At 34.5% G+C, this 23557-nt stretch overlaps 3 protein-coding genes and 2 non-coding genes across 6 annotated transcripts; 2 read left to right on the top strand and 3 right to left on the bottom strand.

Annotated features, from left to right (window-relative positions):
• Positions 1 to 231: 231 nt before the first annotated feature.
• Positions 232 to 7747, top strand: LOC113515964 (uncharacterized). The gene is made up of 7 exons (XM_026900277.3): positions 232 to 665; positions 2294 to 2705; positions 3129 to 3274; positions 3690 to 3826; positions 4504 to 4591; positions 5419 to 5627; positions 6538 to 7747. Exons 1-7 carry the CDS (start codon positions 450 to 452, stop codon positions 6662 to 6664), a joined length of 1335 nt encoding a protein of 444 aa, XP_026756078.2. The 5' UTR covers positions 232 to 449; the 3' UTR covers positions 6665 to 7747.
• Positions 7748 to 9133: 1386 nt separating this feature from the next.
• LOC113516143 (uncharacterized) lies at positions 9134 to 12235 on the top strand. Its single transcript, XM_026900523.3, has 2 exons — positions 9134 to 9439; positions 10795 to 12235. Exon 2 carries the CDS (start codon positions 10813 to 10815, stop codon positions 12127 to 12129), a length of 1317 nt encoding a protein of 438 aa, XP_026756324.2. The 5' UTR covers positions 9134 to 9439; positions 10795 to 10812; the 3' UTR covers positions 12130 to 12235.
• Positions 12236 to 13018: 783 nt separating this feature from the next.
• Positions 13019 to 13216, bottom strand: LOC113516260 (small nucleolar RNA U3). The gene has a single exon (XR_003402225.2). It is a non-coding gene; the product is annotated as a small nucleolar RNA U3 (small nucleolar RNA).
• Positions 13217 to 15894: 2678 nt separating this feature from the next.
• Positions 15895 to 16001, bottom strand: LOC113516278 (U6 spliceosomal RNA). Its single transcript, XR_003402228.2, has one exon. It is a non-coding gene; the product is annotated as a U6 spliceosomal RNA (small nuclear RNA).
• A 1576-nt stretch (positions 16002 to 17577) lies between these two features.
• On the bottom strand, positions 17578 to 23048 carry LOC113515988 (protein CDV3 homolog). 2 transcript variants are annotated; one of them, XM_031914484.2, is made up of 6 exons: positions 22709 to 23048; positions 20750 to 20914; positions 20079 to 20204; positions 18960 to 19005; positions 18831 to 18907; positions 17578 to 18379 (listed from the first exon to the last, which is right to left on the bottom strand). In XM_031914484.2, the coding sequence occupies exons 1-6, from the start codon at positions 22883 to 22885 to the stop codon at positions 18329 to 18331; spliced, it is 642 nt and encodes a 213-aa protein (XP_031770344.2). In that variant the 5' UTR covers positions 22886 to 23048; the 3' UTR covers positions 17578 to 18328. The 2 variants fall into 2 exon arrangements, with proteins under 2 accessions (XP_031770344.2, XP_026756117.2); XM_026900316.3 differs by having other exon boundaries at positions 18241 to 18379; positions 18831 to 19005.
• Between the last annotated feature and the right edge of the window lie 509 nt (positions 23049 to 23557).

Raw genomic sequence — 23557 nt, 5'->3', positions numbered from 1 at the left:
AAATATTTAACATTTTTGTTGATTTGATGCGAAGAATGCGGTTGATCGAATAGTACGTGACTAGGTGATTTGAGATTTTAGCGACACTTCATTTATTCGACGCGCAAGTGATTTTATACTTATCTACCTCCAATTTGATCTATATCTAACCAAAATATTCAACATAGATATCGTGTAACGTACTGCGTTAATCTAAGGTGTCCATAGATGGTCTCTGAGTCTCTCTAATAATCTGTGCATTTACATCAAAATTTGTATTTCCTGTTCTTGCCTTAGATATTTTCAGCTTAGATTTCCAGTCATTCTCATATTCTCTCTCACATGTTATAACTAATCTGTGATATGTATTTATCTCCTACTTCTAGTATAGTTTTTCAGTTATTTACTTATATATTTAATGAGAAGGAATTAAAATTTTACTGTAGTAAACATAGAATATTGACATAAACATGTCTTTTGATACAAATTGGAGTATTGACAAGTATAGGGAGGATCACGAAAGTGAAGACCATTGGGATTTAAGACGCGCTTTCATGGAGAGATGGAAAAATGATTATCCTGAAGAAAGGCTGGTGTGTTTGGCGAAGGTTTTCGCTAACATGGAGTTCATGGGGTGCAGATACCCCATTGAAGTAATGCAAGAAGTTGCCAGGCTTTCTCAAGAGGTAACGCTAACCTAATTATGTTATTTTAAGAATAATTAAAATAATTGTGTTTGTCTGATGATTTGTCGCACTTGTGTCTAACATCGATCAAAGCGACCAAGACGTCTCTTAAGGTATCCACTAACCATACTTTTAGTTATAGAATTAAAACTTACAACTAATGGAAGGCATTCATTAAAACACCTTCATTATTCTAAACCTAATCTATAGTAATGGAGGGGAAATGGATTGTTAGTATTGGAGATCTAACAGCTCTATTGCTACCCTATCAGGTCAACCTCCACGCAGTTCCCTCTGGTAACCATTGTCATTAATTCAAGTGGAATTCATTACGATGGGTTAACTGACCTGCTTTCATTATCACCTATCATCCATCCCTCACTGGTGCACTGCCAGTGTATACCAATAGTGCGAGTGGGGCTACCATTCTATTATCATCCATTAAAAAAACACCTATAGTAATAGGGGGAAAAGGGTATTGTTAGTAATGAGGTCAGTCATCATTGGTATCAATATACCCTATCAGGCCAACCTCGACGCAGTTACCCCTGGAAGCCATTGCAACTCATTTATCATTGAATTTGTCATAATGGACTAACTGACTTGCCTTTTATCCTTACCAATCATCCGTCACTGGTGCCCTGCCAGCATATACCGATAGCGCAGGTGGTGCCACCATTCCATTATCCCCCATTAAAATAAACCTACCTCTTGTGAGAGGAAAAGGATGTGTCTGATCTGGCCAGAGTGATTGAATACATATTTTATTGAGTATATAATAGGGTTTAACAGCTTCATTCATAGAGGTATAATGTTTTATGTTGGTCACACAGTCCCACTGGAAAAATATTCTTAAGTTTTCTTGTGGAATTCATCACAATGGTGGCCCATTACTATACCATTACATCCTCTTCTATTATCTCTCACTGGTGCTAGCATATACTGATAGCATAGATAGGGTTACCATTCCATCCTACCAACTATAAATAAATTGGGGGAAAACGGATTGTTAGTAATGGAGACTGAGAATCCTATTGCTAGCGATATACCCAACCAGGTCGACTTCCTCGCGGTTCTCCCTGGAAACTATCATGGTTAATTCCTGATGAATTCATCATGATGGGCTAACTGGCCTGTTTTCATCCTCATTGATCACCCTTCACTGGTGCTCCCTCAGCGTATCCCATTACCATACCATTTTCATCCTTCAAAAAAAAAACTATGAATAAATTATTAAAATTTATACATATTAAATACAATATACACCTGATAAGAGGCAGAGTAAAAGTTTCAAAATGTCAAATTATATTTATACAGTGAATGCTCTATAAGCAACATTCTTTATATTTTATTTTATTTATTCTACTCAGCTTAGTTAGTAAAAGAAATAAGTAAAAATATTTTCCACACGTAAGTATTTTTATACTCTTTCTTTTCCTATAAGTAACTTTTCACAATAAGATTTTTTTTTATTGAAATTAGTTGAAATAAGTTGCTTGTATAGAGTGTTCACTGTATTTCAATAACTGGAAAACTTATTACTTACACATTAGAAATACAATTAAAAATTAATATTGAGTTACTAAACATTTGAATTTTCAATAAAGAGGTAACTATTTATGTTACAGGTGGCACAAAACTACAGGAATGCAAAGAAATTTAAATTACAAAGGACATTTGTGTCCGCATCTGATGCTGCTGAGGACAGAGCTAAAGGTATCAAGCGAGAAGGTGGTGTCATCTTAAACGGACCACCGCAGAAGACTCCTAAAATACAATTTGTGCAACAAGGACACGGGGACGTTGAAAATGATACAAATAGTAATGTAGAACAATTGGACAACAATGAGAATAAGGAACCAGAGAGATTATGCGAGAAAAAGTCCTCAGAAGTGATCGATGCTAATGAATATCTGAGTGAAATGCAGAAAGTTAAATGTATTGATGTTAAAATGTTCAACGAGAGAATGTTTCACACGACATTCGGCAGAATGGTTCTCTTAATAAGGCCTTGGTCTAGTAAATTAGGAAATATACAATGTGAGTTATTGCAATTCTATTAATTTTCTTTTGAAAACTAGTTCAAGTTTTTATTTATTACACAAAATCTGGCAATCCAATGTGGAAACACTGCAAGTGTTATGGAAGTGAAAATTGTTTTGACTGATTGTTAGTTTATTTTTAGTTTTATTTTTACGCTTCTTTGCATAATGGTAGAAATTTCCATCATAACATTGAAGCCCAAAAATTATATAAAAGAACAAGTTCACTGTAAGTTGATCGTGTCTGGATACCTTTTTAATGATGCAGAAAAAAAAACTATAGCTGTCAAATTTATTTTTTTAACCATTTTTCCTTTAATTTTGTACATATATTATATCTCCTTGATTTATTTCACCAATAAAAAAAAACATGCAATTAAGAAGGGTTAAATTCACAAAAAATTATATATAAAAATTTCAGCAAGCTGCCAAGTGTGTGGGATCCCATTAAGAACAGTGTATGAAAACAACTGTTTCTCGCTTTTGCTGAATGAGAAGCTACTAGCACAAGCCACAGGCACCAACAAGGCTGAAGCCAGGAGTATTGTTGAGATGTTAGCATGGAATGTATGTATTTACCATAATAAGGAATTCATTGTATTAGTCTAAATAAGCCTATAATAATAACTTAAATAAGCCAAGTTTGGGACCGAGTGATCCATATCCAGTCCAAAATTATCTAATTCTCACTGTAGAATGTGAGCGGGGCCCTCTAGAAAAGTGGCAAGTGGATTCGTCAATAGAATTGACATCACTAGCGAGTCCGTGAGTTGGAATGAGACATTCAACGTTTCGACTCATTCTATCTACATGCAAATATATTAACTATATGCAACGTCCAATATTATATACATTGGGCTTTGCATATAATTAAACTATACGCTCTATATATCTTTGCATATGTATATCTCTTACTTAAGTAAGAGAGGAACTGCTGATTATGTGTATAATAATTTAAAACAAGTTTCCCGATTCATTACAGAGGTTGCGTGAAGAATCAATCAGTATAGTTGTGAAGGAACTGTGGATAGCGCAGGGGGACGCGAGGATATCAGTACGCGATGTCACCGGCCAGAGGGAGGACTTCGGTGCCCGCATAGAAAACAATGTAGCTACCAAGTATGCTACCAAATTATTTACATTCTCTGATACGCCAATAACCTTCAAACGTGGCGTGAATAGTTTAAACTAACTTGTTAGTTATTTTTACTTTAAAACTAAATACTACTGAACTAATTTTGATAAAAATTTCTAAGAGAACAATCTGTAAGTATGTCCTTTCGGTTAAAAAAATATTTTTTTTAATCGGTTTACAACTGATGGAGTTGGGGGGAAAAGGGATTGTTAGTAATGGAGACTAAGAATCCCATTGCTAGCAATATACCCAACCAGGTCGACCTCCTCGCGGTTCCCCCTGGAAACTATAATGGTTAATTCCTGATGAATTCATCATGATGGGCTAACTGGCTTGTTTTCATTCTCATCTATCATCCTTCACTGGTGCCCCGCCAGCGTATCCCATTAGCGCAGGCGGGGTTACCACTCCATTTTCATCCAATAAAAAAAAACTGATGGAGACATGAGATAACAAACAAAAACAAAATACAACTGAATTGAAAACCTCCTTCTTTTTAAAGTCGGTTGAAAGCACTAAGTGAGGCGACAGAGTGTAGCAAACCATTGACAGTAGAAAAATGGATTTTTTTTCGATTTATCACATTCATGGACCATATTGTCTCTGTTTATGTTGTCTCTTATGTTATATTATTATGAAAATAATAATGAATTCGTTACAGAATGATGAAGTTGATGGGATGGAAAGGCGGCGGGTTGGGCGCGGACTCGCAGGGCATCGCCGAGCCCATCAAGCCTAACTTACAAATGGTTTGTATTATTGCCTATTATCGGACCTTTTTTGTTTCATACTTAGAATGGCAAGCTGACGACAGGGGTGAAGGATTATTAGTAATGGTACTAGTTCAATAGTACACGTCACTAGTTCAATAGCACACAGCAATACTCTCTGATTGACCTATCCATGGGCCCCCCTAGAAACCATCGTGGTTATTACTTGGTAAAGTTGCCAGCATGGACGACTTCATTCTCACCTATAACGCCTCAATGAGGGGGAAAAGGGATTGTTAGTAATGGAGTCTAATTCCCCCATTACTAGCAATACACCCTATCAGGTCGACCTCCACGTGGTACCTGGAAACCATTGTGCTGCATTCCAGACGTATTCATCACGATGGGCTAACTGACTTGCTTTTTCATTCTCACCTATCATCCCTTACTGGTGCCTCGCCAGCATATGCCGTCAGCGCGGGCGGGGTTGCCATTTAATTATCATTCATTAAAAAAAATTTGATGCTCTGTCTGTATACTTTATAACATTAATAATTTTTGTGTGTGTGTTTGTTTATAATGAATAAACTAAAAACTAGTCAAAGGATTTTTAAAATTCTATCACCTATATGAAGCTACATTATCAGCAAGTAATGTAGGTTATTAATATATATAATAATTTTATTATTTTGTAATAATGTAACGGAAAGTGTTAAAAAATTGTCTGTTAAAGCTAATATATCTTTTTATATTTATCCGTGCGGAGCTGGGGCGAATTGCTAGTCAAAGAATATAATACTATTTGATATCAAGCATCTATCAATGGTATTGGAAGAACTAAATGAATGATGATAATTGCGATGCAGGTGAACCGCGCCGGTCTGGGCAGCATCGGCACCGATATTCGGCAGCTGAGGCGCGCAGCCCAGGATCTGATGCAGCGGTACCGTGATTCAGACACCCTCGACGTCGACCTAGTCTTCAGCAGCGAGTTCAGCAAGGAGGAGCGCGCGCAGCTGCACCAGCTCGCGCAGAGGGCGGGCCTCACCTCGAGGAGTTATGGCGATAAGGACAGGTGACCTTGATCTATGATTCCTGACCTTTGGCTTTCTGACATTCCTTTTGTTGTGTCTGACCTTGACCTATATCTTATGAACCTTGATCTTTATATTAGTAACCTTGACCTTTATATTTGTAGCCTTGACTTTTAAATTAATGGCCTTGCCCTTGACTATTGACATTGTCACTCGACACTAAAGCTTTTAGTTTACAGTCACTCCACTCTTGTAGAGCAATATTATAATAAGGAAAGATTTATTTGTATGTTTATAATGGATAAAACTCAAAAAATATTAAACCGATTTTAATAATTCTTTCATCAATATTAAGCTACATTATCAGCAAATAACATAGGCTATATATATTATTTTTAAAAATAATATCCTATAAATAAATTATATGTACCCGTGCAAAGCCGGGCAGGATCTTTAGTGTATTATAAAGTCCTTTTTTTTTTACAATATATTTTGTAATTTTATTCCCATGTTGGGACATATTTATTTTGTGAAAATTACCAATAAAAGTCATGTGATAATTAAAGAGTTGTTCCAAAAAAGAATCATTAACTTCAGTCATGGTCAAACTACTTATTTCAATTTAAATCTAAACAACTAAATTAATTTTAATAAAATGTCTATGGGACTAATTGGAAAATATATTTTTTCAGATAAAAAGAGAATTTTCCAAATCATTTTATAAATAAAATGGAGTTATGGAGTAGAAAAGACAAATAAAAGAGCAAAATTGAGAATGACCTCTTTTGAAGTCGGTTGAAAAACTTAATTAAAATTTAACTTATATTAATTAGTTTAAAAAAAAATAGATTACTTTATGGTATAAGTCCGCTATTGTACTCATTCTTTTCTTAAAATCTCTGTATCCTATTTTAAGATTACTGTACAATAAAGTCTTACTCTTTGTTTCAGATTCCTAGTAGTAAAAAAGAAGTTAGATCCATTCTCTTTGGCGCGAGCGGTCATAGAAAAAGGCGGGAACACGCCCAAGTATCAAGTTTTTATACCGGTCGCGCTCAGCAAGACTAATGGCAGATAAAACTTTGTTTTTACTTAGTTTATTTATAGAAGAAGTAAGAATTTGGTGCAGTAGTTTCTGCTTGATGCTGAAACAAATGGATTTTTTTTTCTAAAGCTCTTACATATTTTTTTACATTTAATAAAGATATGTATATGTTATAGTATACATTTCTGTATTCGCATTATTGTTTAAAGGATTCACAGACTGTGATCTATTTAGTTTTTTTTTTTTTTTACATACACATTTTGTTAAAACATTATATAAGTAAACAGAATATGAAATAACAGACTTCATAGATAATAAATAGACTTATCTTTCATAAAAAATAAAAATATTATTTTATGTGATAGTATGGCAAAGGAGTGTGGGGCTCACGGATGATGTTTAAGTACCTATGTCCATAGACAAAGAATCGCCAGCATCAAAAAATATTTTCATAGTTCTACAGAGAGACATCTGAGTTGTTTCTACTACCTTGCTTGACAAAAGGGTGACAGTTTCATGAACAATAATGCAAAATGTTGATTTTATGTAACCGTTTCCCCATCTTACTGGGCTTAGATTATATGGATAGTTTGTCACCATACAAATGCTCCCCCAAAAACAGGTTGACTTTTTTATCCATGGTTAAAATGAAAAATGAAATGATAAAATTTTTTTGTACAACTTAGAATGGCAAACAAGCTGACGCCCACCTGGTGGAAAGTGGTATATTTCTAATAATATATTATTAAGAATATATAAAAAAAAAAAACATGGTAAATGATACATAAACATTTGTATCGATGGTTCCTTTACTTATTATTTTGATTTATATCCAAGTATAGCGGTGATTTAAAATTCCATTTTTAAATAATTGAAATGGCATGTTTAAAAAAAAATTGTGTCAAATTGAGTCAGCCAAATGTTCATTTAGCTGCCCACGTTTTTGACATTTGATTCTTTATATCTATATAATCTAAGTGTATGGGTTATCAGACGTTACAAATTCCGATTATAACATGAAATTGTCACTGACTTCATGTTTGTTTATTATCTGTAAGTGTAATATATTTTTTTATGTAAAATGTATTGTTAGAATAAATTTAATTATAAATGTGAGTGTTTTTTATTAATAATTCATAAAAATATTTCCTTGAAACGAAATGTATTTATTTTTAAACAGCAATATGGATTATATTAATACTTATTTTTGGTGGCTATATAATTGCACTATGAATATGTGGGTATGCATTATCCAATCATTCTATTGCATTTAACTATGTCGCTGGGGGGAAAGGGATTGTTAGTAATGGAGACTAAAAATCCTATTGCTAGCAATATACCTAACCAGGTCGACCTCCACGCGGTTCCCCCTGGAACTGTCATGATTATTGATTGTTGATGAATTCATCATGACGGGCTAACTGGCCTGTTTTCATTCTCATCGATCACCCTTCACTGGTGCCCCGCCAGCGTATACCGTTAGCACAGGCGGGGTTACTAATCCATTTTCATCCAACAATAAAAAACTATGTCACTAGGAAGGGGAAGTTTGTTAATATGTTTTGACTGCTTTATTGCTAACAATATACCCTATTAGATTGAGGGGGGAAAGGGATTGTTAGTAATGGGGTCAAATAGCCCTATTACTAGCAATATACCCTGTCAGGTCGACCTCCACGTGGTTCCCCTTGGAAACCATCGTGACTAATTCTAGTTTGATTCGTCAGGGTGGGTTAACTGACCTGCTTTCATCTTCATCAGTCATCTATCACTAGTGCCCTGCCAGTGTATACCGATAGCGCAGACGGGGTTACCATATCATAATCATTCATTAAAAAAAAAACCTTATGGAACCAATCCCCACGTGGTTCCTTCTTGAAACCATTCTGGTTAATACTAGTCGAATTATTTTCGATGACCTGACTGACCTACTTTTATCCTCACCTATCATTTCTTACTGGGGCCCCTTCAGTGTATACCGAAAGCGTAGGCGTTGTTACCATTCCATCTTCATCTATTAAAAAAAACTGACCTACTTCATCTTCACCTGTCATCTTTAATTAGTACTCCGCCAAAGTATACTGATAGCGAAGGCGGATTTACAGTTTTATTAGCTAGAGGACAAAATTAAAACACTGGTCATATTTTACTACCACAGACGAGAAATTTGTCTGTTAAAAAGAAAATTACGTAGACAAGAAAGATTACGTTATCTGTACATAATCCAAATATTCAAAAACAAGACCCTTGATTGTTTGATATAAGCTGCTATATTGGGTAAGATTTTAGTAATTATACAAGGTTTAAAACAAGATAAGAAAAAATACATAACTAGGGAATACAAAAGTGGACCTTAGACCAATATATTTAGGATCCGTCTACAGGTATATAATAAAGGTACTGTTTTGTTTTGTACCTTTATTTTTTTTTTCATTCTTATGAATAAATTAAATAATCAAATTTGAATGCAAAGTCATTTAAACTGTCAATGTCAAGACGCAAATTAACGTAATATGGTGAAATGTCAAAATTCAACTTTATGTTTTGTTATTAAAAAGTTTTATCTTTACTTTTTTCTAAGTAAAAAAAAAAACTTTAAATGAAGTTTATAAAAATTGATAAATATAAAGGGAAATACGAGTCTGAAGACCACTGGGTTATAAGACGTGCTTTCTAAGAAAAGTGGAAAAAATATTTTTCTGCGGAAAGACTGATTTGTTTTTATCTCGAGTTTTGGTAAATATAACGTTCTTGGGGTTTAGTTATCCAACACAAGTAAAGCGAGAAACGGCGTGGCTTACTACTGAGGTAATATAACTTAATATTTAAATCTTTCATGAGGTTGGGAATATTTTAATATTTTTTTTTTCGAATGTTTTCTTTTTTTGTTAAGGCCAAGTTAAAAATTTTGATGTTTAATTTCTCTACAATTATGTACATAACATAATAGTGACATATAGTATTTATTTGAAAACATTATATTTTTCATTTATTAATTTAATTAATATAAAAAAGAAAATTATCTTGACTAAAATTATTCTCCAATAACCAATATCTTCATCATATTAGTTAACTGTCCACTGCTGAACATAGCCCCTCTTTAAAGGGGATTTCAATAGAAAAAAGTTTTTTTTTTAATTAACATTCCTACATTAATTATAAATAACTGTATTCATATTCCTATAAATAACTGGTGTGTACAATAAAGAATTAAATAAATAAATCAATAAATAAAAGATTAAATTAATTGAAAGAATTTAGCTACTTTCCTGTACCTAAATACTTTAAATTTAATCTTTTGACCACTTGCCTCAAATTGCTACTTGCTTTCTTTAATATTTAAATGACAAGTTAATTTAAAATATTCTAAACTACTTGTTTGCACTGACTTTTGAAAAAAATATTAAAATTGGTTAAGTATCTTTTACAAAGACTTAACTTTTAAAGTGTAATGTCTATGTTATACATTTGAATAAATAAAAAAAATAGACAAATTTTCTGTTAGATATATTCAACTCGGGCAGACAAAAAGTTAAACACTGGTTCAGAAATTTCATTATGATGAGTCCTAGTAATTTATTTAGATTACAATAAAAAAAAAAAAAGAAAAAATACTATGGAGGAAGGTTTTTAAAAATATTAAGGTTGTCTGGAAAAGATTGCTTAGTAATAAGACCGCCTTTTGTACTACACTATACTTATCGAAAATTCTTCAACAAATCCTGTAATGTTCATGCAATAAAGTGTTAAATAACAAAAAAATATATAATACTAAATTTAGGTAAGGGACCTGAACTAACTTAAATTTCAACCTCATAGTAACTTCTTTAGAGGAATGTAGATCTCTGGATAAACTGCAATATTATATTTATTTTTGGTGTGACTACAATATTACTAATATTCTGTTATGTCTTCTCCAAGTGGAAATCAATTAATCAATCATTTGCATAAATATTGGTGTAGTTATAAGTTTGATGTTGTAGAAATGTAGTGGGTTATGTTTCACCATCATAAGGTATACAAGTTATTAATTATATAAAACATTAATTAAAGATAATAATTACTTTCTTAAATATAATTGAATTATAAAAAAAAAAACGGCAATTATTCAGGAAAAATTTGCAATATGGAAAGATGCTTATTACAAAAACCACTATTTTCAGGATCAATTCATTAAGAAAATGTCAACAGTCTCAAGAGAAACAAAGCCATTCAGCAATTTGTCTGGTAGCAGATTCCATTGCAAGGGACCACTGCTGGAGAATGGTAGTGGAAACCACAATGGTGCCACTACCAGCAGATGTGGAAACCTTGAGGAATCAAACTATGATTTAGGAAGGAAGGTCTCAGCTCAGGCAGATCAACTGTTGCAACCTGGCAATAATTCAGCATTCTTGGACGTACAATTCATTAAGAAATTACCAAGTGAGACTGTTGTTGCCATGGGGGCTGATGGTGTTCTAAGCCAGAGCTGGCGATGCAAAAAAAAGAAATTGAGTGGCTGCAAACGTCGCGAGAGGGCAAGGTTGCGGAAGGAGCAGTCAAAGGAGAATGGTGCAGCTGAGCAAGTAAACCCGACAAGGAAGGTTGACGACATGAAAATTGGGATGGTCAATGCTAAAACTGTAGAAGGCTCTGGGTCCAGCCCGTTGAAGGCACCATTCGTTATAAAACTAGCCGTTATTGCCGAAAGCTTCCCTGAACAAATGTTGGGAGAGGAGGAGTATTTTGCAATCCAGGGAATTCTATGGAACAAACTGGAGTCAATGCATGATCCTCTCCCTAAATTCAACATGATGAATGTGACATCTGGAGCCATTCATATTCATTGTGATGATGAAGGTACAAAGAATTGGCTTAATCAAACCCTTACTGAGTCAACCGTTAAAGGTATCAGGCTGAAACTGGTAGATGTCAAGAATCTTCTAAAATCTATCAAAATGGCTTGGAAGTCCCGAAATTTAGGATGCCTGGAAGAAGAAAGAGTTTTGAAAATGCTTCAACGCTTTCATCCGAAACTACTAACTACTGGTTGGAAGATAGTAAATACCTCAGTAAGCGGTATATCTGTTAGACGCATTGTGTTCATGGACTTGGCATCTGCTAATTACATAAAGAACAATGGATACAGGTTATTTACTGGAGTGGATCTCAGTCTTTTTAAACTGCTTGATAACACTAAGAAGCTCACAGGCAAGGCTGAAGCTTCGGACTGCACAGCTTCAGTAGAGGCTGACTCGACATCGAAGGCAGAAAAACAAAAGGCGGTGCCTACTCCAGAACTCTCAATGAATGGACAAGAAATCGACTGCTATGAAGTACCTAACTTCTGGGCGGTGCAGGAATCGGTAGAATCCTCTAAGATCATAGCTTGGAAACGTCCCGAATTACTTGAGGAAACGTGTCCTATCCAAGGAGATGTAATAGACTTGACGGAGGATGAGATCGAAGCGTTACGTCTGGATGTGGTGTGGAGCGCGCGTCACAATAGAAATTGATGGAATAAGGTTTCAATATATATATATATACACGACGTTCCTTTTGTACTTACATTGATGTAGCTCGAGAGCTACAGATTTTTTTATTAAAAATATTCTATCAAATTATATGTTTATGTCTGTATTATTTGCCCACATTATTTTCTTGTAAAAATCCCCCTTAATTTATAACGATGATGGCCTAGTAACTTTTGGTATCCCCCATGTACCTCCATTTTCCTTGTGCATATCCAAATTGTATGTATATTTATTTAAGTCTAATTTAATTTACAAGATTTTAATTACTTGAACATAAATACTTATACAAATAAATACAAATGTGAACTGAATGAAAGCTTGTAAAATTACATCCAGTGAGGGCATAAATAAAAAAACTAAAATAATAAATTAGCTTAAATAAAAAAAACAGCTTTCCGTCCCAGGCCTCTGACTGCTTAGTATGTCTGGGACAAAGTTCGCATTCAGTTATAGACGTTAATAATTTAAGTTGAACATTATTATAATAGTTGAACCGTTTTTTGTAACGATAATCATGTAATTTCTCCTTTTACCTATTGTATAATATGGGTTACCACACAAGCAGAATATACAGGTCGCCTGTAATTTGTGTTTGCATGGCTGTGTTTTGGTTTGAAGGTTAGGATATGGTAGTGGATTTATATCGTACAGAGGAATAGCACCCGAGTCTTTAGGAGTGTCATGGTGATATCATGGGCGAAACAGTATAATACCGCCAAAATACTAGCCTTTCGACAATGTGTTGAACAGTATCAAAGTTATACAAACATATTGCACGTGTGGGAAACCGGGGCGAGTTGCTAGTTATAAGTACAGTGGTAGCAACTCACTAATTTTTTCTATTTTTAAGTATTTAAAAGAGTTTAAAAAAACCACTCAGAAAGCGACAGTGCCCCACTCTCCCCGAAGGGAGCGAACGATCATCGAGGGCTGATGGTGAACCACCATCGCCCGCCTCACGCTCAGGGTACCGCGCCACGTCTCGTCATCGTGGCTTGTGTGCCCTCACATATTGCGAGTTTCTGGGTGAAGAGCTTACTATAGAAATGATCCTATGAAGTAAGGTCTTGCCGATACTCATCGACGGCAGAGAGGTCATTCTTCGCGAGAGAATCTTTATAGCGCGCTGTAGAATTCGCGTAGAGACATCTAGTGATAAATTACAGAGCGCACAACTAGTACACGTGGTGTTTACTTACTAGGTGAGCACGTAATAAAGCATTTAACTCAATGAAGCATTCGTAGTACAGAAGCACAATTTTCTGATAATGTATTTTGTAAATAAACCGTCAGTATTTCCGAACCGATACGACAACATAACCTTCAAGAAAAGAGTATATTCCATTTTAAAAGGCCGGCAGCACACCTGCAATGCCCCTGGTGTTGTGGGTGATCATGGGCGGCGGTGGTCACTTACCATCAGGTGAGCCGCAAGCTCGTTTGCCCCCTGTGTTATAAAAAAAAACCGTCAATATATGACACCACGCCGGCATACACAGACCAAGATGCCGGCTGCAAACCCAGTAGCCCGGAGGTCGTCGCCTCCGGAGTAGAAGCCGGGGTAATGGGAGACCCCTACCTCGCCCGCTCACACACCATCCGGCGGGCAAGAGAAAACCATGTTGTTGTTGTTGACAATATATAAAAATATTCCTCTTTTGTCCATGTCCTCTTTTCATCCAACAAAACCTAGTTCTAGTTTCAATACAATTTATTAACCCTAGAACCCTACGCTACACTCTTTGAGTACTAGTTATTCCTATATAGGGGTGCTAGGGTACCGTATTTCGTACTAAAATAACTGTAATTTATTGGGGGGAAAGGCACTGTTGTTAGCAATGGGGACTAATGTCCCCATTGCTAACAAACCCTGTCAGGTCGACCTCCACGCGGTTCCCCCTGGAAACCATTGTGACTAATACTTGTCGCATTCGTCACGATGGGCTAACTGACCTGCTTACATGCTCATCAATCATCCATCACTGGTGCTCCGCCAGTGTGTACTGATAGCGCAGGCGGGGTTACCATTCCATTATCGTCCATTAAAAAAAAAACTGTAATTTATTATATAAAAACAAATTACTGAAATACACAGTATAGTTTTATTTATTTGTTTATTCTTCTTTGACCACATTACAAAAAATGTTTGGTACAAGAGGCGGGCTTAATAATAATACACCATATGGCAATATCTACCAGTCGACCGTAGACAGGAATAACAGAAAATTTACGGTGCAACGTGATGAACAATATTAAATTAAAACAATGTTTCAAAAATAACATATATATATATATATATATATATATATATATATATATATATATATATATATATATATATAATAAAAAATAATATTGTGTAAAGGATTTCTTTAAAAACTAATTAGTAAAAAAATAAATTGAAATAAAAGAACAAATAAATAAAGAATGTTTATGTATATATCTATATGTGAGTTACTTATATATGTCAACATATTTATTATTTTTTAATAGAAACATCTATAATGTTTCCTTCTATTATTGTACGCACACTGCCCGCTAGTAATTAATGCTCCTTTCCACTCAGGGTTTGCTGGAAGAGAACTCTTACAGAGTTAAGCTCGCCTGTTGTACATCTCTATTTTATATATATTATATGTTGTAATTTTTTGTGTACAATAAAGAATAAATAAATAAAAAATGCATAAATAATCAATACATATAGAATAATACTTACGCTATTCTGACTTTGAGGTACTTTTTTTATAACACAGGGGGCAAACGAGCATGCGGCTCACCTGATGGTAAGTGACTACCGCCGCTCATGATCACCCACAACACCAGCGGCATTGCAGGTGTGCTGCCGGCCTTTTATAAAGGAATATGCTCTTTTCTTGAAGGGTATAATGTCGTATCGGTTCGGAAATACTGCTGCTGGAAGTAGATTCGAAAGAGTGGAAGGAAGTGCCTTGAAAAACACGCAGTAGAGGACCGCCATTCATCCAAATGGTTGGGGTACTGGGGCACCCCACGTCACTTTTATACAGACAATTTAAATAACATAAAACTAAATTTTTTTCACCCCGTAGTACTCAGTAGCGATCACCATTAAACTAAAATTACACGATAATTTAAATCCAAAAATTTAAACACAATCTGAGAAAAACAGAAAAATTTACCCGCTCTGAAGGAAGACAGTCTAAATATTTGATGGGCCCAACACACAACTTTGCGAAGCCCTACAAATCAGTAAGTATATCAAACCGAAGCGCAGTGATTAAATATTTTAAAGTAAACGATGTAAAAGTGAGTAAAATCTTACTAGAAAGTAAATATAAAACCTTTTTAAAGTCTAAGGTATTTTATAAGGGCGTTTAAAATTAATATTCACGGGGGCACCAAACAATTATGTGGGGTCACGTCCCTCTCTTAATTGTGACCCATTTTTAAAAGGTTGTTAGCATAATATTATTAAAATAAATTTTATAACCAGATATGTTACTGACCCAGTTTTACGTACGATTTATTTAGACAATGATCCATTTGCCTTACTAGACAAATGATCCGCGCCCCCCACTGCGAGTTTATTCACCCCGCTCTTTGCTTTTGGTCTACTATTTAATTATTTATTATGATTTAAATTTAAATAATCGTAAATTATTTATATTTACGAAATAAATGTATTCAGATAAAACAAAAACTAGTACAGATTTTTTACCATATGTATTAAAATCAAGAATTTTTATTTTATTAAATTTCATATGTCAAAAAAATGTGGAACGCTTCACGATTTTGCGTGTCATCCTTGCGCAGGGGCCATGCTAATCTTCTCTGTATCGTTCCAATTTTAGTATATGTATTGCCGAAGCAAGTACATTTGTAAGGGCATTACAAATTGTATATATACTTACAAACTCAAATACTTCAATAGCGCGTTTCAGGTAGTATCATTAATATTATACTTTACATTCTTTTTTAATATACAAAACAGTATATTTTACAATAATACTTACTTATTTATGAATATACTATATTTTAGCTTAAAAATTTGATATATTTATAATGAATTACATATTTTATTGGATATATGCGACATTTGTTTCTCTAATACTAATAGTAGCGCCATCTAGGATCCACATCTGGAATCTTCATTAAACGTTTCGAATCATATAATCATATTGGCTCGCATAACCTACATAATTTTCTTTATTGGAACTATTATTAATGCTATATAAATAATTTTATATAGCATTTCGCCTATTTTTTACATTTAAAAAATATTTCCTATGGGCAATATTTTCTAAATACTATTAAAGTTTATAATATTGTCATGTCCCATATTTTTTTAGCAGCGCTATCTAGTAGTACGATATTATAGTATAGAGTAACAGTTTGTACTTTTATTTCTATTAGCTATAAGAACGAAATGGACAGTAAAAATCACTTATTTATTCATGTATATATTTATTTATTTACTATATTATGTATATGTTTATTAAAGTCTATTTATATGTTTATAATATATTCATATATTAAATATTACATTTTATATTTCCTCTATTCAATAATGCGCCGCCTACTTATTTCTCTGTTCGCCTAATAGTTGACTGGCAGAGAACACCGTCCGGTGTCAAGTCCGCCATATGTACATAATTTCACTGTGCATTAAAGTTTAAATAAATAAATAAACATACCTAATAGTCTCGGATGGTCGCGAAGGTACAGTCGCCAGAAGGAGACTTTGTACAAAAGTCGTTTGCTTGGGTACCTCTGTCCCATTCGTGTTTCAACCGTGAAACAGTTGTGCATGGCTGTGTTTCGGTTTGAAGGGTAGGATATGGCGTGAATTTACTGGGTACAGAGAAATAACACCTGAGTCCTCAGGAATGGCAACGCATGGGGGTATCATGGACGAAACAATATACTCTGTTGTACAGTCTCCCTCTGGTATATATCCCTCAGTCGGATTTATCCAACAACTACCTTTTTTCTTTACTACATTAAAATTACATAAAACACATAATCAAACATACGTATAAATAAAAAAAAAAATAAGTATAAGATAAAGTTGTAAATTTGAGTAGGGCAGTAATTACTCTGTGGTCGGAAACTAAAGGGGCACATCTACTATATAGGGAAATAAATGGTTAACATCTTTCCTTGGGGGGAAAGGGATTGTTAGTAATGGAGACTGAGAATCCCATTGCTAGCAATATACCCAACCAGGTCGACCTCCTCGCGCTAAACCTGGAAACTATCATGGTTAATTCCTGATGAATTCATCATGATGGGCTAACTGGCCTGTTTTCATTCTCATCGATCACCCTTCACTGGTGCTCCGCCAGCGTATCCCGTTAGCGCAGGCGAGGTTACCATACCATTTTCACCCATAAAAAAAAACATCTTTCCTTAGCGTCAATTTTATTAGGAAAAAAAAATAAAAAGTCCATATCGGTTTAAATACGTAATTTATTACTATGTTACAACGTGTTCTGAATGATTCGCCGATAAATATAACAGCAATATTAAAACAAATGTACATTATAGGTAACCAAAGACGGTCCACTTTATCTATCACCCAAACATCGAGTTTTATATGAATATCTTCCGTAAATATAAATTTTCCATCGTACAACCCGCGCTCGTTTGATCTTTACACTTAACTGCAAATTATCGGCTTATTACAAAATTTTACACCAATTTTCCTATAAAAGTCCATCACGTCGTTCGTTACACGGCCTTTTTATATATAAACATAAAAAATAACAATTATAATAGTTTTTTTTTTTTTTTTTGCAAACACTTCCGTTTATACTTATACACCTTTTTTAGACAGTTGCCATATTCCAATGTTAAAATACCCTTTTTGACGTAGATTTAAAAATTCGTGTTCCCTTTTTAAAGGAACAACACGTTCCAAATTTAAAAATCTGTGTCAAAAGCACGTTCCCAGGCATTATAATTATTGTCTACAATTTTTATGTTTATAAAAAACCAAGGCAAAGGAAATTTATTATCAACAATTTCCATGTGAAAACAAATTATTTTTAATTACATTTAGAATAGTTTTTTTTATTTATTTTTTATTATAGCAACTGTCCACAGCCGTGAGTTTGGCAATGTTATGAATTCGGAAATGCACTGTTCTGAACTGTGACTTATGTATGTGTGTATGTATGCGCCAGACTTCGCTTAAAAGTCCTTACTGACACTTCACTTCACTTCTTCGCATTGCAGAGCTGCTTGTTGTTACCTGTTGAAAAAAAAAGACAATTTAATCTTATTTTTAGTTGGTGGAATTCTGATAAAAGAATTGTTTAATTTCAATATTCAATCAATATAATTATTATGTGATTACTTTAATTATTGAGGTATATTGTTGCTTGAAAAATTCAATAAATTAAAATTAATTTATTACAATGACTGATTATTTTTTAATTCAATAATTTAATCGATTGAATTAATGTTTGTATAATAATGATAAATCTTTTATTGAATATTTTTATTGATTGTACTAATGATGAATTTATAATTTGATTTACTAACCATTTAGTATGATTTAAGTTTTAATGCTGCTTGTTTAATCAATTACTTTTTTATTGAGTAATTTTTTAAATTATTACTTGTTGTACTAGAATGATTGGTTAAGTGTATTTAATAATTCAATCGATTGGATTAATGTGCGATTGAAGGAGTGTCGGCACCTGGCTAGCTGTCGTCCTGTAGCGAGGTGAAGCGGTTGCCGAGCGCGAGCGGCTGGCGCGGCGCGTGGTGCGGCGGCGGCGCGGCGCCGGCCGTGCTCCAGCCGGCGCGGCGCGCGCCGCCGCCGCGGCCCAGCACAGGGAACGAGTCGTCGTTGTGGATGTCCGGCGCGTGCTTCTGCGGCGTCCACATAAACAAGTCACCATAGTGTACAGGGGGCATATGTGGCAACCTTACGTTATATAGATAGAGTGTCTCCATACAAATGCTTCGAAAGAAGCGGATCAACATTTTCATACAATTTTGCGTGATAAATAGTTATGAGTGTTTCGTTTATAACTTCTATATTGGTTTTGTCTTATAATTTTTACATATTTTTAATTCGTAAAAACACATTTTATATATTAAATGACTAAATATAGATATGTTGTGTACATAAGTATATAGAACATTGATAAAAAAAAACGAATCAGCTATTTGACAATTAGCTAACAAAAAGTTGACCTCTGTACCCTGTAAATTCACGCCATATCCCATCCTTCAAACCGAAACACAGCCATGCAAACACAACGCTTCACGGTAGAAACACGAATAGGACAGAGGTACCCAAGCAAACGACTTTTGTACAGTCTCCCTCTGGTAAAATATTCATGTAGTTCCGATATTATCTACTACTTCCATTCTGGATTTACAGAACATGAGAAATAAGCTTACATCTTTATTTTTAACTAACCATTTCCCACGGTGTTGCCTGCCTTTAACTATGTAGCTCCCGTATATCATTCCCATTGGAACTATTCATGAATCATCTTCATTCTGTCATATATTGTATTATATACTTCAATGATAATTATGTACCTAATATCTTCATAAAGGGGGGAAAGGGATTGTTAGTAATGGAGACTGAGAATTCCATTGCTAGCAATATACCCAACCAGGTCGACTTCGCGGTTCCTTGGAAACTATCATGGTTAATTCTTGATGAATTCATCATGATGGGCTAACTGGCCTGTTCTCATTCTCATCTATCACCCCTCACTGGTGCTCCGCCAGCGTATCCCGTTACCGCAGGTGGGGTTACCATACTATTTTCACCCATCAAAAAAAAAATACCTTCATAAAGTTTCAGCCAATTCAACTGATCGATTATTTTATAGCATTTTATATGTGATTTTTTAGAAAATGATAATCTCTCTCTTTTAGAAGTAAATTGAAAAGAGTTTTGAACAGCTGATCATTTGTAAACTAACAGCTTGATTCCGGCGCAGCGGCTCGGCGACGCGCTGCCGCGGGACGGGCGGCACGTACGTGGCCTTCTTCTCGGGCTGCTCCACCGGCACCGGCGCCGGCGCCGCCGCCGCCACCTCCGTCTCCACCTGCAGCGACCAATAGTGTAATGCACTGTTCACTGGGGGGAAAGGGATTGTTAGTAATGAGGTCAAATAGCCCCATTACTAGCAATATACCTTGTCAGGTCGACCTCCACGCAAGGTTTCCCCTTGGAAACCATCGTGGCTAATTCTAGTTGAATTCGTCAGGATGGGCTAACTGACCTGCTTTCATCCTCGTTAGTCATCTATCACTGGTGCCCCGCCAGTGTATACCGATAGCGCAGACGGGGTTACCATACCATTATCACCCATTAAAAAAAATGTTTACTGTAGCCTATGAACGCCTGCAACACTAGGGTTGTCACGTTCGTGTTGCCGATCCTGAAGAAATCTTAATGCACCCTTATTGAAGAACCCCATACTGCAGTCTTTGTGAGGCTTGACGTTTTTATATAGTGGTTAATCATCGTCATCATCATCAATTCAGCTATTATATGCCACTGCCGGACATAGACTTCCCCCATAGACTGCCATAAGGAACGGTCCACTGATTCCCTGAAATAGTTGTTAATACAGATAGACAATCTTACAGGTTTGTTCCAGGGGCCTTTGCCCTTGCTACTATCGGGGGCGGAGTCCTCGGATGTGTTGTCGCGGCCCGATTCGGGCGCTCCGTTGCCGCCCTGCAACACCTGTATCTTAAGGCCAGTGTAGTCTTTAACTGGCTCCTCATATTCTTTCCACTCTTCCTCTTCCTGTAAAAATATAAAAAAGTTATTTATTAATTTATTTTTTTTGCCCACTATTTTCACTAGAATGTATATCAATATAAAATATGCACCAGACTTTAAAGATATATCTATAAGGATATAAATATAAAAAACACATCCTATATGATAGTTTTTGTGTGATACCAGAACAATTAAACAGACAGACATTTCTGAGAATTATTTATATATATACCTATCTATGTGCTTTTCCTGTGGGTGGCATAAGAGGCAACTAAAGAAGGACGAGGAATGGGCAGCAGTATCCCTCTTAAAACATCTCTAAAAGCCTATCTGCGGTTGACAACCTGCCTGCCAAGTGTGGCAACTGCTAAAACTTCCCTTATGGGGAAGGCTTATGTCCAACAGTGGACAGTTAATGCTGGATTAACTTTGTATTTTAGTATAAAACAATACAATAGCTTTTATATCCCGAAGCTCCTTAGTATTAGCTCATATATTATTAGATATGTATGTATGATTTTTATTAAAATTTCTTTTTTTTAATAATGTCTCAAAATTTGGTGTGTCTCTAAACAAAGACCTCCTGTAATAAGCTCTTCTCCAGTTGTAACCTACAGTTTGTTTAGGTTCATCCTCCTATCTTTTGGGTAGCCAACCTCTATTTCGTTGCCCGTTGTAAGGGTACCATTCAAACAAGATTTTGCTCCATTTATCATATGTATATTTGTAAAGATTGTTTACTGAACATGATAAGAACACAAAACAAAGCACATTAATGATATATTTATCATTTAATTTGTTTATTCAATAAAATTACAGAGTACAAAGGTGACTAGAACTTAGTTTTTAGAAATAGCAACACATGAAGGATATCATGGGTGACATGTCTATGGTACTGTTGTCTATAGATGACAGTTACCAATTCCTACCAGGTAGGCCGTAAGCTTGTTTGGCATTCTAAGTAGCATAAAAAAAATTTTTTTTTAGTAATCTTTTCCAGTACTTTTGTTTAAGTGACCAGAAAATGTTGATTAGGTGGGATAAAAAGCACCATGGTCTTCTCCATTCAAAATACCACATACATTACTTTTTTTTTATGTTTGTTACCAGTTCAGTTGTAAACAAATTTGGAAAATTGTTTTTTTCAATTGAAAGGATATACTTACAGATTGGTTCTATAGAAATTTTATCAAATTCGGCTCAGTAGTTTATAGATTTTAAATCAAAATAACTGGTTTTGTTACAGTTGAAACCCATTTTTTTTTCTTGTGGTATAATGTTAATTAGTTTAATGAAAAAAGTCTATAACTGTAACTAGTTTGTATTATTTATATTTTGTTATAGACTTATTTATATTTTAAATAAATATTGCAACACTACAAAATATTAGTGTGAATTACTAACCTATTATTTGCAAAAAAAATCTTTCAAATTTAGGGTAAAATAAAAAAGTTGGCAACCCTGTGTAAAGGAATTCTAAATCCTAAATTCTACCGTCATAATGTAATATATAGGATAATACAAAATCTATTAAAGTCAATTATGTACATAATTTAAGAAAAAAGTCATCATTAAAAATGCCATGACCTACAACTCTAGGTTATGGTAACTGACAAATAACCATTGACGTATAATACAACCCGTAAAACATGAGTTAATTAATTCAATTGGGTCAAATGATGAAAGGTGTGTTCAAGAACAAAACGACAGGATATCACGTCAATAACTCATATAAATTACGATTTCCATTGTGATTTTCAATTGACAGATGACCAACTCAAGGAAACGTATTTATGGTATTCTCATAGAAAAACTCACCCCAGCCCGTGCTGATTCGTCACCTTCTTGCGTTGGTCTTTCTTTCTTCGGCCGCACCTCGGGTTTCTGTTTTGTATCTTCCATTTTTTTAGCTAATTCGTCAGCAGTAGCGAACTTTTTCACTGCTTTCGATTTTTTACGGTCTTTTTTAGCGAAGAAATCGTCTAGATCTGCCATTGTGAATTTTGAGGAGATAGTTGTGTGTTTTGATTTGTTTGTGAACTGATTACAGCAATATTTGAAATAAATAAAAAGGGGGAAAATAGGTCCCGAAAATGTGAAAAGATCTCTTTAGCAAGCGTGGCCGACTGTTTCTTTTTTTTTCTTGGCAGATGGAATGTTGCCTGTATACAAAAATACTAAACTACCATTTGCATTTATAAAATATTTATAAAGATAATTTGGTAGAATATTAATTGCTTTTGTATTTAATTTTAATAAGAAACATAAATGTTATTTTTATAAAATATAACCTACAATAAAAATAAATCTAAGACGTAAACTTAGAGAATTGATTTATAATAATGATGTTCAGTATTATTGTAGGAAATCATAATTACAAGAATACAAGGTGCTTATAATTGTTCTTAAAGTAACAGTATACCTTGTTTGTATTATTATACCTATGGCATATTTTCCTTAATGTCCGACGTTCAATTAATAAACAAACGATATAATTTTTTTTCCTGGTAATAATAATACTGGACAACTGAAAATACAGAGTCGTTACGGTAAAAGAGTGAAATGTGTCATTTCTGTATCCTTACATCATACTCATAAATTAATAACTTAATCCTTATTAATATTTTAAATATGAAAGTAAGTTTTTTTAGTTACCTATTGATTCCC

This window comes from Galleria mellonella, unplaced genomic scaffold (assembly GCF_026898425.1).
Source record: "Galleria mellonella isolate WM207_F2 unplaced genomic scaffold, CSIRO_AGI_GalMel_v1 utg424, whole genome shotgun sequence".
NCBI lineage: Eukaryota > Metazoa > Arthropoda > Insecta > Lepidoptera > Pyralidae > Galleria > Galleria mellonella.
The sequence above is the reverse complement of the archived record's forward strand: the minus strand, read 5'-3'. Positions and strand labels throughout refer to the sequence as shown.